The sequence below is a fragment of the Nicotiana tabacum genome, chromosome 20, assembly GCF_000715075.1.
Source record: "Nicotiana tabacum cultivar K326 chromosome 20, ASM71507v2, whole genome shotgun sequence".
In the NCBI taxonomy this organism is placed as follows: domain Eukaryota; kingdom Viridiplantae; phylum Streptophyta; class Magnoliopsida; order Solanales; family Solanaceae; genus Nicotiana; species Nicotiana tabacum.
The window spans coordinates 27,087,739-27,107,981 of NC_134099.1; the positions used below are offsets into that span (position 1 = coordinate 27,087,739).

At 39.0% G+C, this 20,243-nt stretch overlaps 1 protein-coding gene across 1 annotated transcript; it reads left to right on the top strand.

Annotated features, from left to right (window-relative positions):
* Nucleotides 1–1,300: 1,300 nt before the first annotated feature.
* Nucleotides 1,301–1,744, top strand: LOC142174309 (uncharacterized). Its single transcript, XM_075240091.1, has one exon. The coding sequence runs from the start codon at nt 1,301–1,303 to the stop codon at nt 1,742–1,744; it is 444 nt and encodes a 147-aa protein (XP_075096192.1).
* The last annotated feature ends 18,499 nt before the right edge of the window (nt 1,745–20,243 follow it).

Genomic DNA, 20,243 nt, shown 5'->3' on the forward strand with positions numbered 1-20,243 from the left:
GCTAGGGTTCTGAGAAGACTCGAGAGAGTTTGAGAGAGTGCAGGGTTTCAGAAGTGGCTGGGGTTGTGAAATGGTTAGGGTTAGGGGGTAGGTCGGGATTAAAAAGGAAAGGGTATTTGGTGGCCGTTTATCATTTTGATCAACGACCTAGATTAATTGAGTAGGTGAGGCGGTTTAACAGGGTTGGGTTTGGGTCGATTCAAACAGGGATTGGATCAGGGTAATTGGGTTTAAAATTGGGTTCAATTGGAGGTTCAAATAAGGCTAAAATTGAAATAAACGGGGCTAACATTTAAATAGCCATTTTTCCTTTATTTATTTTATAACAAATAGTAAAATAATTTCTAGAAATAAATTAAAGGTACTAAAATGATTAATAATAGATAATTATCAAAATTAAAAATACTAGAGTCAATTTTATAATTATGAAAATAACTAAATTTTAAAATAGGCTAATATCGCAATTATACGCAATTTAGCTTTAAAAATACTAATTTTTTTTTTAAAAATATGCAAAAATTATGATAGATATATTTTAATATAAATATTAGAATCCAATAAGTGAATCATCCAAAATGATAATTTTGGGGATAAGTATTGGGTTTTTCTTGATAAAATAGGGCAATAAATAGATTTAAAAATCTATAAAAATTAAGAGAAAAATAGAAAAACCTTGGGAAATACTTATATATGCATATACATACTATTTTGAAAGTATTTTGCATATAAAAATATACAAGGAAAAATTGGGTATCAATAGTGTGTCAAGAACAAGAAAACATCTCCACTAAAGGATCAATTTCACAATGAGTGTATGTGTATCCGTAGTTGAGTTGTAATCTTGTTATTTATTCTTCATTGTAACTCCTATCTTGCTTTCTTAGAAGCTATTATTTAGGAAACCCAAAATCCGTAAACTTTCTTAGTTTATGTTGTGACTAGATTTAGCCATAAGTTTAAAGTCTTTGTAACTAGAGAGTTACAAAGTGTCTTGTGGTAAGAGTATCACAAGTTAGTTAAGTTGAAGTCTTTGTAATAGAGTTATTACAAAGTGGCTTGTAATACTGAGATTACAAGTTAGTGAAGTTGAAAGCCTACAAGTGTAGGTCGTGGTTTTTGTCCTCTTGTGTGGGATTTTTCCACGTAAAAATTCCTTGTCTCTTTTACTTACTGCTTCATAAGTATTCTTAGTAGAAACTCATAAAGGATCAGGTGCTCTATAGTTTGGTGGACTCATATAAGCTAACAATTGGTATCAGAGCGGTTCTTACTTAAAGGTTAGCATCTAGAAAGGATCTCAATGGCTGCTCCACCCAACTTTAAGGAAGGACAATCAACTTACAGACCTCCTAGATTCAATGGTCAGTACTATAGCTGGTGGAAGACTCACATGCATGATTTTATAATGGCCAAAGATTTAGAATTGTGGGACATCATCTGTGATGGTCCACATGTTCCTATGAAGAAGCTTGAAGAAACTGGACCAACGGTGCCGAAAGACAGAAAGGAGTACAGTGATATTGACAGAAAAGTTGTAGAAAAGAACTATCGCGCCAAGAAAATCTTGGTATGTAGTATAGGACCCGTTGAGTACAACAGATTCTTAGCTTGTGATACTGCCAAAGAAATATGGGAAGCGTTGCAAACCGCACACGAAGGAACTGCTCAGTTTAAACAGTCCAAGATTGACATGCTCACCACAGAGTATGAGCTCTTCAGGATGAAAGATGATGAGTCTATATAGGATATGCATACCAGATTCAAATCCATCATAAATGAGCTTCATTCACTTGGAGATTTTATTCCCAGAAACAAGCTTGTAAGGAAAATCCTCAGTATTCTACCTAGTTCTTGGGAAAGTAAGGTAAATGCCATCACTGAAGTTAAAGATCTACAAACTCTAATCATGGATGAGCTGATTAGTAATCTGAAGACATACGAGATGAAAATAAAGAAAGACAGTGAAAGGAGAGAGCCAAATAAGGAAAAGAACCTAGTACTCAAGGCTGAAAGTAGTGACTCAAGTGAAAAAGATAGTGATATGGCCTATCTTACTAAAAGATTTCAAAAGATAGTTTGAAGGAATGGTGGTATACCAAAGAGGGGCAGTTCAAGTAAGGCAAGGAACAATGATCTCTGTCATAGGTGCGGAAAGCCAGGGCATTTCATCAAAGACTGTCCACTTGTGAAACAGGAGCAATACAAACAAAACCCTGACAAAGCAATAAAAAAGAACCTGGTTCCAGACAAACGATTCAGTCGAAAAAGTGCAATTGACAATATTGTGAAACAGGCTCTTGCTGCTTGGGGAGACTCCTCCAGTGAATCAGAAAAGGAACCAGATGCAGAAAACAGTTCCATGATGACAGTGGAAACTAAAGCAACGAAGTATGACTCACTGTTTGCATTGATAGCTCAGTCTGATGATGATGAAGATGATGAAGATGATGAGGTAAATTTCAGGGATGTTCAGAAAAATCTGAAATCATACTCTTCTAAGAAGTTAAGATCGTTAGAAAATGTTCTAATTGATATTTATTATAGCCTTGATAATGATAAGGAGATCCTTACCATAGAACTAGGAGAAACTGAACAATCTAGAGATGATCTGGTGGTCTGTGTAGTGGACCTAAATGAGACCATAGCTAATCTTGAAAAAGAAAAGGAAGTTCTGAATAAAAAAATAACTAGTGTAGAAAATGAGAGAGATGACCTGATGGTAGTGATTGTTGACTTGAAGAAAACAATAGAAGGTCTTAACAATGAGAAACACACTCTAGAAGAAAAAATTACAACTACTGAGCAAGAGAGAGATGATTTTTAGTGATAATCACTAACCTAGAGGAAACCATTAAGGGACTCAATAGAGAACATAGGACTGTGACTCTTGGGAAAGGGAAGGAAGTAGCTAGTGATATACACATTAAGCTTGAAAAGGAATTAATTGATGTGAAAACTAGTCTATGTGGTAAACTTGAGAAAAATCGGCAACTTCAAGCTGAATTGGAGAAAGTAAAAATTGATCTTGAGAAATCTCTGAAGTGGACCTGGTCCTCAGATGCTGTCACTGCCATGTATTTCAACAATAGGAAACAAGCAGGGAATCAGGTTCCAAAGGTAGAAAACTCCTTACAACCGTCACAGTAAGTACGTTACTATTCCTGATAACTCGCTGTGTACCCACTATGGGAACAATGGGCATTTTAAAGAAAATTGCCAGGCTAGGGTTCAATCTGTTTAGAAAAACAAAGTGTTTACTAACAAAGTGACTACTAATAATGGACCAGGTACCACTCACAAGAAACGAATGTTGCCTGCATAGACTAGAAAAGACCTTATCCATCCATTTTATCATAACAAGGGACCCAAACTAGTTTGGGTTCCTAAATCTAACCCATAATATGCATGTGCAGGGAATAATGAGAGGAAGCGGACTGCAATGGACCATGGACAGTGGATGCTCAAAGCACGTGACTGGAAGCACCATGGTTTTCTTCTCACTGAAAGCCTTGCAGGAAGGGAATGTATCCTTTGAATAAAGGAGGGGGTACATTCTCAGTGTTGGAAAAGTTGGAAAGTCTCTTTGACACTCAATTGAGAATGCGTACTATGTGGATGGCCTGAAGTACAGTCTCCTGAGTGTTTCTCAAATCTGGGATAAAGGGAACAAAGTAGAGTTCTTATCAAAAGTGTGCACAGTTACCAATCTAGTAACTGAAAAAATGGTCTTAGTGGCCAAAAGAAACAAGAACATCAACGTTGCTAACTTTGAATCTCTACAAGCTAGTGATATGAGATGCTTGAAGTTAGTTGATGATGACGCAGAACTTTGGCATGGAAGATTGGGTCATGAAAGCTTCTCACTTTTGAATAAATTAATTCAGAAGGACCTGATTTGTGGTCTTCCAAATTCAAGATTCACCTGGAAACTGGTTCTTAGAACAAGGGTGAGACTTTCGAGGTATTTATGGACTTTATCAAAAAGATCCAAGTGAAGATAAAATTGAAGGTAGTATGCATCAGATCCAACCACGGGACAGAATTTGACAACGCCATATTTGATGATCTTGTAACAAAAATGTAATCACACACAACTTCTCAGCACCAAGGACTCCACAGCAAAATGGTGTTGCTGAGGGAAAGAACAAAACTATGGAAGACATGGCATGGAAAATGCTCATCGATAGTGGAATCGCCAAAAATTTCTGGGCAAAAGCAATAAACACTGCTTGCTACTTGGTGAACAGGTGTATGATCAGCTCCTTCCTGAACAAAACCCACTATGAGCTGCCAAATGGAAGAAAACCAAAGACATCTCATCTAAGAACCTTTTGAATGAAAATGCCATGTTCTCAAAAATAGGAAGGACCAGCTTGGGAAGTTTAATGCAAAAGGTGATAAAAGAATCCTTCTGGGATACTCCCCACAAAGCAAAGGCCACAAAACCTACAACAAAAGGACACACTGGATGGAAGAAAGTGTTCATGTGCTATTCAACGAGACACCTTCCTCTAACAAAGGAGGAAACAATGATGATTAATATAATGAATCATCTCTGGTCTCTGGGAAATATCTGAGGTTTCAAATGGGAAGGCTGATATGATGAGTAAGATGAAGGAGACTGGTGAAGGACAATGCAATATCCTCTTCCACTTCTCATAAGGAACCTGGTACTTCAATTGCTACCACTGAAGCAGAAGAAAGAGTGGAGATGCAGTGCAAAACACTCCACAGTAACAGAACAAGGAGTGCAGGGAAATCCAATTAATCTACCAAGTTCCTCTACCAATCAAACATTAGTCCTAAACTGAAAACACAAAAGCTCCCATCTACCTGATAACATAATCACTCCCCTTCATTTTTGATTTAGACAAGAATCAAAAATTCAAAAAAATTCCCTAGTCCCTTCGGTATTTCCATTCCAGAATAGAATCCAAAATCAAGTCCCAAGGAATCCTACTCGAAGGCTGCCAAAAGAAGTTTGAGATACCTTAAGGGAACACAGGACCTGGTCCTGTATTAGCCCTCAAGTGACAATTTTAACCTTATTGGGTATGCTGATGTTAACTATGCAGGTTATCTTGTGGACAGGAAAAGCACTTCTAGAATGGTTCACTTTCCATGATCATGTCTCATCTTTTGGGGCACAAGGAAGCAAAACTCAATGTCTTCATCAACAACTGAAGTAGAATATGTAGCGACAACATCCTGCTGTGCTAAAACCCTATCAATTAAGCATCAACTGGAAGATTTTGGGGTATTTTTTGATGGTATACCTTCTCTATCCAGTTCTAAACAAGAGGACTAAGCACACTGAGGTGTAGCATTATTTTCTAAGGGTCAATGTGGAGAAAGGGTTGATCTGTGGAAAGTCTTGCAACAAAGAAGACCAAATTCTTGATATCTTCACCAAAACCTTGAGAAGGGAACATTTTGGAAGAAACAAGGTGAAGCTAGGGTTATTAAAATCTAATGGAGAACCTGATTCTCCATCAGTTGGCTATGTAAAACACCTTCATGTAAAATTAGCTAAAGTGTTTTCTGGCCAAGCCTAACTCATATCGATACCGTTGCAGGTAAACACGCATGACGATCATAGAAGCTAAAGGTACAGTTATGAACTGCGAAAGAAGAGCTGCTAAAATCTTTTTTAAAAAATTGTTCGGGCATCAGGTTCTTGTACCACAGGTTAGTATTAATGTGCTTGTTCTGCATGCCTTCTAATAAAAGTTAACAAAATTAACTCAACTGCCACATCATCAAACTTTTCAAAGTCTGTATGTCATGTCTTGTCTTTCAAATCCCTTCATCCCCTCTGCATGATAACGTTTTCCCACAAACCTACCGCCGTTTTCAGAACTATTCAAAACCCATTTCTCTCTCTTCTCATCATTAGCCCTTCTTCCAATAAAACTTTCTTTCTCCCTCACAGTAAGTCATGAACCTTCATCTCTTCTGTATCTCTGTGATCCTCTCTTCATATCTCTCTCTCTCTCTCTCTCTCTCTCTCACTCTACTTACCTACCAAATACTCCTATAATGGAAATCGAACGATTGCTTCCTTCTCACACCATTAACACCACTCCTACTTCCCTATCATCCTTAAAATCATCCCCAGAAATTCACTATTCCACTCCTTCCAATACTACTATATCCATACCTGGTTCCTCCTCTTTTCCTATAGTTTTTCCTTTTCTGACAAACCCTGCTCCCCTTCCATGTATTGAAAACCCTATGTCTCGTCATTTCTTTGATCTCATCAAAGAACACTCAGGAGGTTTTACCTCTCAAGTGTCAGAGGTCTCTGATGATGATCCCGATCAGTATCTGAACTCCTCCATTTTGGACTTAGTGACTCTCACAAAGTCACCAGAAAAGGAAGTAGCGCATAACATCATGGCTATCGCTATTGAGAGTCTGATGAGTGAAGGAGCATATCTCTTGTCTGAGTATCAGGGAGAAGAAACTCCATTCCTAGGCGATGTAAGAACCATAATACTCCTCGAGTCTTTGGCTCTTGAGACGTTCCTAGAAAAACCTGCTGAAGAACCTGATTCTCTTCTAGGCAAACCCACTCCTGCACCTACTGATCATCCTAAGCTCTTAGAATCCTCCTCCAAGTCACCCACTATTAGGTCGCAGCAGAAAGAGGGCTTTGAGTCTACATTGCAAAAAGGTAGGAGGAGTGTCAAGACAAGAAAAAAAAGGTTGATGAATCAAGGGGATTCTGTTACTAACAAGAGCATTCCAGTAGGTGGGGTTGACAAAAATGCTCTAAAGGAACCTGGTTCCTTAGTGAAAAAATCTATAAAAACTCAAAACTCTGTTGATGAAGCTTCCGATGAAGCTATTGAGAAACAAAATGGTGTATCTGTGAAGGGCAACAACAAGTCTAAGAAAAGTCCAACTGAGCAAGCCATGTCTGAAGATTACACTATGGGGCTAGTAAGTTGGAAATGAAAGTCAGTTGAAGGATCTAGAAAATGAAAACGGGAAACTGTAAGGGAACCTGGTCCTCTGAGGACCATGCCTAGTGACAGTGGTCCTTGACAGGAGAGATTAAGAACTCACAAAGTCTTGTGGGGTCGTACGTTTGACCTAGCAATTTTAGAGATGGCCAGTATGAGACAAATTTCAGAGATAATGGAATTTCAGCAATGGAAGCACTTGTTTCACGGGAGCATTCCTCTGGTGTACGAAGATGCGGTACAAAATTTCTATACATCTCTCTTCACTGTTGAGGGGGATCACATTTGTGCGTTAGTAAATGGAGTAGACATTGTACTCGATACTTCAACATTGGGAAAGGTTCTCAAAATTCCATGTGAAGGAATGTCCTCAGTCAAAGGTGTCTGTGATGTCAACTTTAGGAGAGCTATCATGAAAGAGCAAGCTATTCAGCAGGGGGAACATGTGCATAAGAAGGTATTACTTCCTAAGTATCAACTTCTTTTTGAACTGGTTAATAAGATGCTCTTACCTTGTTCTGAGAGGCTGTCTATTTCAACAAAATCGGATATGTATTAATAAAGGTGCTTGATGAGTTTGTCCCAATCAATCTGCCAGCAATCATGATAGATCATATGAAAAAGGTGGCAAACTTTAAAGGTGGGAATCATGGGCTACCTTATGGCTTTCTCCTCACTCAAGTGTTCAGATTTTACAAGGTCCCCTTAGGTAATCCTAAAGTGGGCACACACAAGCAAACCTTTTCTAAAACCACTCTGGAAGAATGTGAGTGCATAGAAAGAGTTGGTGGAAGCTCTCGACCATTTCTCAGCTGATCAATGCTCCAAATGCAGCTTCTAAAGAGATCAGAAGTTTGAGGGTTCAAAATGCCATACTGGAAACTCAGCTCAGTCAAGTAGTTAAAGGACCCGATTTCGTTAATGAAGAAGTTGCCCGCCAGACAAAAGAAAATGATAAGCTTCGCGCAAAACTACTTGAAGAACAACTGTCTGCAAATGCCCGACTGAACCTGGTTCTTAAAACCATTGCTGCCTCCTCTTCCAAGCCTTCCTCTCCTAGTGCCCCCTAGGATCCTCTCAGTGGCCAGCTATATTTTGCTCTAATGTTTGTGGTTGTTGTTTTCTTTTTGTTTGTCTTTTTGTGATGGCATGCTGGATTACACCATTACTGCTCCTATTTTGCTCAGTCCATTATTAATATAAATGAAATAGCTCCTCTTTGTGCCTGTACAATGCTGTTTTCCTCTAGCTTCTTTTTTCTGTCATGTTGTGTGCACATATGTGGCATGAGTTGGCTTTGGTAGACTTCTTTGTGCTGATTGCCTTCTTGTGTCTCTTTTTAATGATGCCAAAAGGGGGAAAAGGTCAGGGGGTCAGGGGGAACTTGTGTAGAAACTTGATGCAAATATAGGGGGATCTGATTAAGGGGAAATCAAAAGCAAAAGGTCAGGGGGAACTTGTGTAGTTTCTGGTACCTTATCTGGTTATTTTTACTCTAAACAAATACTATCAATGCCTAAGTTTGTCATCATCAAAAAGTGGGAAATTAATGGGTTTTCAATGTCTTTGCCTTATGCTTCTTATGTTATGATGATCTAACAAACTTATTGTCAAGAACCATATAGAGACCCTGACCCAACTGGTATACATTTCAAATGAACAATGTCCAGTCTGACCAGCAGCAAATGAGTGAACAACCACAAGGAAGAACACAACAAGAACCTGGTCCCTTAGGATTTTCCGACAGAAGTACAAGTCAACTGTACAATTGGAACGTAACAGTAGAAAGAGAGTATCCACAAATGTTACAAAGAGGAACACAATAGGGACTTAGTCCCTTAGGGTTCTGTGATAGAAGTACAAGTCAACTATACAGCTGGAACGCAACTGCAGAAAGTGACTCTCAGGAATTGTACATGCGACAGTGCAACAGTCACTTCTCATTGGGAAGAAACGTGTACCAAGAATTGACATCACCATTGTGATGTCTTTTGTAGTATAACAACCTGGTGCAAGGCACAATATATTAACTTGTACATTTAGTGATATTCTCTCAAGCATTAAAGTGTTCATCCGGCATTGAAGTCACTGGTGTGTCAAGAATAAGAAGACAACTCCACTAAAGGATCAGTTTCACAATGAGTCTGTGTATCTGTAATTGAGTTGTAATCTTGTTATTTGTTCTTCATTGTAACTCCTATCTTGCTTTCTTAGAAGTTATGTTTTAGGAAACCCAAAATCCGTAAACTTTTTGAGTTTATGTTGTGAATAGGTTTAGTCATAAGTTTAAAGTCTTTGTAACTAGAGAGTCACAAAGTGGCTTGTGGTAAGAGTATCACAAGTTAGTTAAGTTGAAGTCTTTGTAATAGAGTTATTACAAAGTGGCTTGTAATAGTGAGATTACAAATTAGTGAAGTTGAAAGCCTACAAGTGTAGGTCGTGGTTTTTGTCCCCTCGTATGGGATTTTCCACGTAAAAATTCCTTGTCTCTTTAACTTACTGCTTCATAAGTATTCTCAGTAGAAACTCATAAAGGATCAGGTGCTCTATAGTTTGGTGGACTCATATAAGCTATCAGCCTCAATGCATCCTTGAAAATATTATAAAGTTTACATTTAATACTCGGTATCAAAGCTGCAAATTAAAGTTTACATTTAATACTTCAAATTAAAGTTCAATACCTTCAACATAATACTTCAAATTAATCTAACAAACTAGAACATTAAGCATAATACGTCTAATAATTTTAAATAACACAAATTGTCTCAAATCAACTTAAAATCTTAAATATGAATGTCTGGAGAACGCGCAAGACAACTCTTTATATGCCTCCTTAAATAGCCCGTGCCCTTTAAATTTGGACGGTGAGCATAGACTCGACCACAGTTCTTGCATTTTATTATGTAAACTTCTTCATTTTCTTCTACCATATTAAAGTGTTCCAAAACAAATGGGCGCAATCTAGAATCACCGGGCATGATTTAACTTGAATTTATAATTTGAGCTTGAGAAATGAGAGATGAGTGAAGACTTGAATATTTCAATTTGAGTTTGAGAAATGAGAGAGATTGATGATTTTTTGAGAAAAATGAAAGAATGAGGAGGTATTTATAGTTGAAAATAGGGAAAAGTGTAATTATAAAAAGTTTGGGGTTAAAACAAAGTTGGGGGAGTTAAATGGCTATTTTAGAAAGCCCAAACGGCTATTTTTGCAAGCCAACAACAATTTTTTAAATGTTGCCGTTGGGCCTGTTTGAGTCCGTTTAGGACCGGTTGAACCGACCCACTCAGAACCCGGGCCCGTGCCTAAATGGTCCCGGTCCTAACGGGCTTCTTCAATGAGCCGACCCACTTGGGTCTTCACCTCCCCTGGTCCCGGGCTTAAACAGTTAGGCCCGTTTAGGCCCACTACCCATATGGGCTCGCGGGCCTAGGTCGGGCCCAGGCCTAACTGGCCCACATGCCTGCCTCAGAGACAACTCAGCTTGAGACTTGGAAAAAGCATGGTTGAAAAGCATCAAGGCCTAAAAACACAGAGGAAAAGAGTCAGAAAAGCAAGAATCGAAACTCAGAATACAATGGTCAAGTCAAGATTACTTGTTTTTGAAGCTTCTCGGCTTCTTCAAAGATCAATGAGGCATAGATATCAGGGCCTTCCTCAACCCCAGCAAAACACCCTTAAAACATACTATTCTCTCCCGAGGATGCCCCAACGACGGGAGTTTTCATATCTTGGGCATCCCGTAATTTCCCAGGAGAGAATGACGGGCCCATCAGAGGCTCATCTACATCGATCACCTCGAACGGTTCAACTCGGATCCTCTCCACCCTTCGAGGGGCTTCGTCATTGTCTTTTTCGGGGTTCATCAACTAGGTGCCCCTCCGCACCTGGTGTGTTTTAGTCGTTGGTCGGCTTGGGGACTTCGTCTAAACCCCCTTTAACAATTCCCTCAGCTCGGGTCGGGACCACCTTGATGGCATCCGTTCCAGCAGCCTTTGGCTTAGGTGTCTTCGACTCAATAAACTTCGAGGTAACAACACTTCTTCTCCCTCTAAGTGCCAACGAGCAGTCATCACTCTCTTTTCCCTCATAACAGAGACTTTTTGCCACTTCCCGAGGCTTCAGGGTATCTGCTTCCCCAGACGGGGGTTCCCTCATCAAAACGGCCTCTCTAAGGCTTGCACAGGCACAGAGGATGAGAGTACTATCGAAAGGTATCTTCTCTAAGGGGATCAAGTATGGGAAAAACAAAAACTCACCATGAATTTTGTCCTCCCAACAGGTCTTAGCCAGATCACGCCACACACGCTTAGCATATGGGTAGGTCAAATCGAGATCACCAGGACCCAGGCATCGGGAACCAGTTTTGTCAGAAATTACTAAGAACAATCTATGAGTCGGGTTCGAGTAGACACTCACTCGCTTATTTAGCTCAAGGGCTACCCAAGTTCGAGTAGGTTCTCATTCGGGGACTATTTATAAAGCCCCAGGGCTATCTTTCTCTCGAGTTCGAGCGAACACTCACTTGATTATTTAGCTCAAGGGCTACCCGAGTTTGAGCAGGTTCTCACTCGAGGACTATTTATAAAGCCTCAGGGATATCTTTCCCTTGATTTCGTGCGAACACTCACTCGACTATTTAGCTCAATGGCTACCCGAGTCCGGGGAGGGTCTCACTCGAGGACTATTTATAAATCTCCAAGGCTATCTTTCTCTTGAGTTCGAGCGAACGCTCACTCGATTATTTATCTCAAGGGCTACCCAAGTTCGAGCAGGTTCTCACTCGAGGACTATTTATAAAGCCTCAGGGCTATCTTTCCCTCGAGTTCGAGCGAACGCTCACTCGATTATTTTGCTCAAGGTCTACCTGTGTTCGAGTAGGTTCTCACTCGGGGACTATTTATAAAGCCTCAAGGCTATCTTTCCCTCGAGTTCGAGCGAATATTCACGCGATTATTTAGCTTAAGGGCTACTCGAGTTCGGGCAGGGTCTCACTCGATTATTTGGATCAAGGGCTATCCGAGTTCGAGAAGGTTCTCACTCGGGGACTATTTATAAAGCCTCAAGGCTATCTTTCCCTCGAGTTCGAGCGAACGTTCACGCGATTATTTAGCTTAAGGGCTACCCGAGTTCGGGCAGGGTCTCACTCAAGGACTATTTATAAAGCCCCATGGCTATCTTTATCTCGAGTTTGAGCGAACACTCACTCGATTATTTAGCTCCACGACTACCCGAGTTCGAGCAGGTTCTCACTCGAGGACTATTTATAAAGCCTCAGGGCTATCTTTCCCTCGAGTTCGAGCGAACGATCACTCAATTATTTGGTTCAAGGGCTACCCGAGTTCAAGCAGGTTCTCACTCGGGGACTATTTATAAAACCTCAGGGCTATCTTTCTCCCGAATTGCGAACGCTCACTCGATTATTTAGCTCAAGAGCTACCCAAGTTTGAGCAGGTTCTCACTCGGGGACTAATTATAAGGCCTTAGGGCTATCTTTATTTCAAGTTTGAATAAATTTTCGCTCAATTACGGGCTGCCAGAGTTCGAGCAAACTCTCACTCGGGGATTATTGGTAAAAGCCTAAGGGCTATATTTATTATTAGATGATCGAGCAAACACTCACCCGGTTGCGAAATCTAAAGGCTGCTTTAGTTCAAGAAACTTACCACTTGAGGACTATCGACGAGGCCTAAAAAGGCTAAACTTTATGTCGAAAATCGAGACCCTACTCTCACTCAATTTGGACCCAGAAGTCCCGATGACCTAAGTTTGCATCAAATCTGTCACGACCCTAAAATGGACCCGATCGTGATGGCGCCTATCGTGAAAATAGGCTAGCCGACACAAACCCCAAAACCATCCAAACAAATTATAATAAGTCACTTAAAGACATTAATAAGCTAAAATCGCATAGTATAAGGGAGAATAGAATAGTGCGGAAACCAAAATACAGCCCGACATTAGGGTGTCACTAGTCATGAGCATCTACAACTCATCTAGGAATATGAAAAGACCACAGTCTGATACAAAGCTAGTACAAAGCGAAATAAAGATAGGAAGGAGAAGCATTGAGCTGCGGACGCCAAACAGCTACCTAGTCAATTCCAAAATCCTGCTGGAAGGCAAATCAGTACTCGCTAGCGTGACCCAAGACTCCTGGATCTGCACACAGGGTGCAGGGAGTAATATGAGTACGCCAAGTCAGTAAGTAATAAAAGTAAAGGCAACTGAGCAGTAGGAAAACATGTAAACCACAGAATAATGCTACAACAAAATAATATAAATCCAAAATAATGTAGTAAAGCGGTAAACTCGTAAAAAAACCATCTCAGTTCAGTAAAAACCTTTTAAAAACATCTTTCAGTAGTTCATTCAAGTGATGAAAATAGTGAGAAAAAGGTAGTAACATAAATCAACCCCTCGGGCAAAACAAGTACCATAACTTCCCCTCGGGCAAAATACCAATAGAACCAACCCCTCGGGCTACCTCACAATCACTCGTATCAGCCCTTCAGGTAATAACATGAAACAACAACAGCCTCTCGGGCAATATCACATCTCACACTGGGTACCCGCACTTACTGAGGGTGTGCAGACTCCGGAGGAGCTCTTACAGCCCAAGCACTATAACAAGACATCTTGTGGCATAATCAAACTCGCCCTCGGCCTCATAAACATAAATCAGTACAACACTGTTGTGGTGCGGAGCCCGATTCCATAGTATCCTCACAACACAGGCCCCCGACCTCACTCAGTTAGAAGTCCCCCAAGCCACTCGGGCAACAGTAAAACATGATGCTCAGCCCAAAATATCATTTAAAATATCAAAATGGAGTAATTATGGATGATTTATGAAAACAGTAGAATGCAACATGACTGAGTACAAATATGAAGTCAAAATCATGAGGAATAGTAGTAAAAATCCCCTAAGGGTCCAAAACAGTTGGCACGAGGCCCAAGTATGGCATTCAACCCAAAACATGGTAATAATTTCCAAAACACAATGATATCAAACATGTTTCAATCAAATACGCAACTTAACAGTCATACGGGACAGACTAAGTCACAATCCCCAACGGTGAACAACCTCACGCTCGTCATCTAGCATGTACGTCACCTCCAAGTAGCATAACGATATGAAATCCAGGGTTTCATACCCTTAGGACAATATTTACAATCATTACTTACCTCTATCCTGTCCAAACTCTAGCCCGCGATGCCTTTGCCTCTCGACTCGGTCTCCGGATGCTTCAAATCTAACCAAAAACAGATTTACACCATCAAAATATGCTAAGGGGACAAAGCCCACTCGAAAATAATCAAGTTACATCCAAAATCCCGAAATTGGCCAAACCTGACCCCCGGGCCCACGACTCGGATCCCGATAAAATTTATAAAACTAGAACCCTTACACTCTCACAAGTTCATACATACCAAGAATACCAAAATCCGACCACAAATGACCCCTCAAATCCCTAGATTAAGGTCTCCAATTTTCAAGCCCAAAACCCCCAATTTCTACTAACCTCCATAGATTTCAAGCTTAATCAGTCAAAAACCATCGTAGAAACAAGTTTAGGGTCTAAAAATCTTACCTCCACGAAACCTCTTGAATTCTCTCTTAAAATTGCTCTCCCAAGTTCAAACCCGCATGAAAATGGTGAAAAAACACTCAAAAATTGCGAAGGGCTAAATTTATATGTTCTGCCCCAGCTAAATCGTTTCTGCGGTCAAATCTCGCACCTGCGGTCCCAGGTGCGCATCTGCGGAGATCCACTTATCCACTATAGGACCGCATATGCGATCAAAATCCCGCACCTGCGCTATCGCAGGTGCGCTCGCACATCCGCATATGTTGTTCCATCTCGCCATGCCCATTTCCGCATCTGCGAGCTCCTTGGCGCTTCTGCGGGCCCACACCTGCAACACTTCAGCACTTCAACTGCAAATTCTCCAACTCCAAACCTCCCGTTAACCATCCAAAATCACCCCGAGGCCCTCGGTACCTCAACCAAAAGCACGAATAAGTCATATTCCGCTAACCAAACTTATACCAATCTTCGAAACACCTAAAACAACATTGAAACATCGAATCAACCATGATTTCAAGCCTAAGAACTCTAAAAACTTCCGAATTCCGCTTTCATCAAAAAGTCTATTAAACCTTGTCCGAATGACTTGAAATTTTGCACACACGTCACAAATGATAAAACAAACCTACTTCAACTTCCGAAATTCCATTCTGACCCCTATATCAAAATCTCCCCTATCAACCGGAAAACACCAAAATTCCAATTTCGCCTTTTCAAGCCTAAATCTACTCCGGACCTCCAAAACACATTCCGATCACGCTCCTAAGTCCCAAATCACCTCTCTAAGCTATCCAAACCATCAAAATTCACACCCAAGCTCTTTTTTACATAAGTCAACATCCAGTTGACTTTTCCAACCTAAGCTTACTCAGAAGAGACTAAGTGTCTCATTCCTTTCCAAAATCTCTCCGAATCCAAACCAACCAACCCGATATCACAAAATACAGCTGAACAAGACAATAAGAAATGACCGGCCGGGTCGTTACAAAATCAATCCAGGCTTAGTCCAAGGCATAACAAAGAGTTTCAAGGAATATCATATTAACCAATCAAAAACCTAAGGGTTTATTATGTCCGAGTCCAGTATTTAGACCGATCGATAGAGTCATACACTTGGATTTTTCACAAACAAAGACAGAATGGAGTTCAACACAAGTCGAAGGCAAAATAAAGAACTCTTGTATTAATAAAAGACGATTACAAAAGCCCATGAGGGGTCCTTACATAGAAATAAAGAAGCAAAAAACAACAGCTAAAAAGCCTAATCTACTTTCGAGGGTATATCCTTGGGAGCGGCATCTTTGAGAACCGTTTCCTTGGGGGCCCCATTTCGATATTTAGAGTATTGTCTTCGAGAACTTCCTCCGAAGCAACAATAGATGAAGAAAAAGCTATACTATCAAAGAGCAAAGGCTTTTAGGAAGCAAGGAAAATTGTGGCCTGGTGAAAAACTTGGCAAGTATGCGTCTTGTCAGCACTACTATTGTGAAGCCACTTCTTGAGACATTGAACCGGTGTGGGATGCAAAAGGAGACACCAGGTTGAAGTTAAGAGAGATGAGTAGTGGTTTACAGTCCATATATCTTATGATACGGGAAGAATTTGAGGCCCTCCCCCCGTTGATTTGAGCCAACAACAACAACAATAACAACAAAGACCCAGTGTAATTCCAATTAGAGGGGAAAGGCTTTGAAAAAGAGTCATGAAATAACTGGTAAGGTTGCTACCTTACCTTGTGGTTACAGGTTTGAACCATAAGAATAAGAGATCAGAAGAGGATACAGAAAAAGGGAAAGGGCTGAAGATTATTGAAGAAAGAATGAATGAAGTTTTGGTTCAAGAAATCCCCCATTTATAGAGAGACAATGGCGTAACCTACGACATAATCAATGCTTTTGGGAAAACGGATCGACAACGTAATCAACGCTTCTGGGAAAATGAATCGGCATTGTATTCAATGCTTCTGGGGAGATGAATCGATGGGACGTTTCGATCGCTCTGAACGCTTACGTCACGAGTGTGACGTCATCATGAGAGGCTCAAGAAAATCGAAGTCAAAGTCGTTTTATATCATTCTATTCTAAGAAACACGGGGGCTATCTATATATGGTCAAAATTATGGAAGATCGATTTTAAGGCTTCTATGGCGTTCCAAGCCCAACCTCGTTGGGCTCGAAGCATAGCCTAAGGCTCGGCCCCGAAGCACTCGCCTCGAGAGGGTATATCAAAGGCACATCATAACGTACCTCGATGCAGCACAAAAATCGGCAATCGTCATGGAAAGACGGGAAAGCTCCCAAGGACATGTGGTTAGAACTAACCAGGTCTACAAGAATAGTACAGATTCGTACTAAGCCATTATACAGCTGTACCAATAGCATTTCCTTGTTATTATTAGACATGCACTATGTTGGGATTCGCCCCTCCTATATAAAGGGGACCCAAACATTCTTATAAGGGGAATTTTCACTAGACAACATAATATGAATACAATAGAACATTCTCTGCTTTTCTTGCCTAAACATACTCAACAATTACTCTAGAATTTATTTCCTTGTTCTTCATTTATTGCTTCTCATTTATTGTGTTCATCCATTGTTCTTCATTTATTGTTCATCATTTGTTCATTTATTGCTCATCATCAACCTCTAGAGGCTGCCCTCGATGTCCCATATCTCCGAGCTAGAGGTCCTCAACCTCGTGACAATACGGGTTTGCTTATCATTTCTTGCTCATTTACACTTAGCATTATTCACTTAACATGCATAATTAGTAGTAATTATACATCTTTGGCCAACAGAGAAAACACCGTAGACCATACCTACTGTTCTTTGGCCAATAGAGAAAACACCGTAGACCATACCTACTGTTGGCTACAACCTTCCCAAACAGAGGAATTTCATGAACGAGAACCTCTAATTTGCTATATTTGTGTATATGGCAATATTTTCGATGGGAAAATTTTAGTTTACGTCTCATACAGCTGACACTAGTTGTATGAGACAATTTTTTTATCTTATAGTTTTATAGACCCAGATTTTTGTAGACCCTGAAATGTAAGATTGAGGTGCACAAATTTGTGAGACAAAAAGGAGTCTTATACAATTAGCGTCAGTTGTATGAGATACAAAATAAACTTCTCGTTACTTGAAAACATTAGATAAACAACCTGTTACTGGATATAATTTTGTATTGTACGATAAATATTCTTTATGCCATAAATGTAACAAAATTATATCCTTAACTAGTGAATTTTTCGGCGCTACGCGCGATCATAAAAAATATTATTTTAAATTTATATTACAAAATAATTATTTACTAATACTTGAACTCTCAAAATAATAAAAATAAGTTTTTTTTGTGATGACTATAAAATATCTTCAATTTTCAAACACTAATCACCTTAACATATCCATTCTGGAGGGTTTTCTCATGAGATTTTGATGACTGAGTCATGCATTTTGACTTTGTAACAATCAGTTTGTGAGTCTGTGTTAGCAGTTAGCACTAAGATGGACCATACCATGATTTTTATTGTAAAAATAATCAAATTGTAAAGATTCATAGCGAGCAAAACCTAGTTACATTGAAATTAGAGTATAGTTATTTGATAAAATTAACGATATAAAATCTTTTTTCTTTTCTCTGATTTAAATAACTTTGGAGTATTGTTATCATTATTAACTTTGTATATATCAAATCCGAGACAATAAAACCAAAATTTTTTATGATATTTGAAGTTGGACATTTCTTACGCATACAACTTGAGCAAAATAAACTTGACAAAATATACATTTAAGCTTTTAATATATAAATTTTAGCTTTTAAAATAGAAACCACTATCATCCTACAACGTTACAATGAGGTAATCAAACAACCTAGTTAGTTTTGATTCTAAAGCTAGATATTTGTGCCTACTTGATCGTTATATTTGTACATACTCACTATGGAGTATTATTATTTCAGTTAACGATGTGAATGACATGATAGATTGCAATGTAAATGGAAATATATACCTAATTTTGTCCCTCTCCTATTAAAATTTATTTTTAGCATTCAAATATGCATTTTAAGTGTTTGTCACGTTATATTCCAATTTTACATTTTTAATTAACTTTATTCTTTTAGAAAGTTGTGAAGTACAGAATAATCACATCTATAGTACTTTATAACATTAGAATTCTTGAGTTTTGAGTTGTTATCTTAAAAGAAAACAAAAGAAATCATGCCATTTCAATTGGATAGAACTTTTATAACAAATTAAATTTCATCTAACAGAAAGATTCCTTCGCATACACTATTTCTACATTTTGCACCTCACAACTCTCATACTGTGCACGTAACATTATACACTCTCAAACCAAAAATAAATAAATTATACACTCAAATGCGTGGTGTCTGGACACGTTCCGTTCTTCCAGATTAACACCATGCACTGTTGGACCTAATACCAAATTCACTCATAGAGGAGGAACTGCATTCTCTGACCCAACATAATTTAAACTCACAATACGTACAGAATTCACTCATGCCTCACTCTACACATTAATATACATTTACACAGAACTCTCATCACCATTGATAGAGGAAAAACCCTAGAACCGCTATCTAGACCCATATTTTCCTGTTGCTAATCTTCATTTTCTACTCTAAAAAATAAGCCAACACTACACAAATATTGCTGGTCTAAATAATAAATGTTACAAAGGACAAATCCTTCCTCAGATATCTAAATATGAGTGAGATGTCTCAGCTACGTTGTTGAAACAAGCAACCACAAATCGTGACTCATAATTTTAATATTTTATCAAGAATACTACAAACAGTTGAGTAGAGCTTATTCAAGAACGATGACATTATCTTTTTTACAGAAATCTGCCATTAATACTATATTCTGGGTCTTCCCATTCCATCATCTGGCTTGTGTTTTTCATGTAGCATTCAGAACGAATGACTTTATGAAATTACGTCAATACTTCCATATATTATGGTAACATATAAGACAACTCTATTTTTTTGTTGAGAAATCTTTAGAATTTTCACTGCTTACTGTTCTATTCGCCTCTGATCAAATGAAATGTGATTAACCCATCCTCATCTCTTTGAAAGAAAGGGCACTTCTGACTCTATCGGTGCTGAAACAATTTATCTTCTCCATATAACTATAATATAGGTAAAGCAAAGGAGGATGAAAAAACTGATTAATTCTTGGTCTATATTTATAGAATGGTAATCGGGGTGCCGAGCGCATACTTAGGAATATGTATAGACTTTACATGAGAATAAAAAATTAACCATCCACTTATAGGTCATTTAAGAGCTTTTATCAAAATTTAATGTGAAGAAGCTTTTCAATATGAAATGGACAAAAAGAGTGGTATGAAACAGACATAGTTTGATGCAATAATTTAGAAATAGAAAAAGAAGGGAAAGTAGTGGAAAAACAAAAAAAAAAGGAGAAAAAAGATAAATCAATTCCTTGGCTTTTGAGAGTGCCACCTCAGTGTCTCTATTCCCTCTTTTATATAATATATAGATTCTCTATGTTGGGCGGGTTAGTAGTCTAACTTTTTTTTTTTTGATAATAATTGTGAATATTACCATTTCAAAATCACATTAACTCATACACCTAAGAGCACCCATGTCACGATCCCAGTTCGTCCTCTGTAAACTATCGTAACG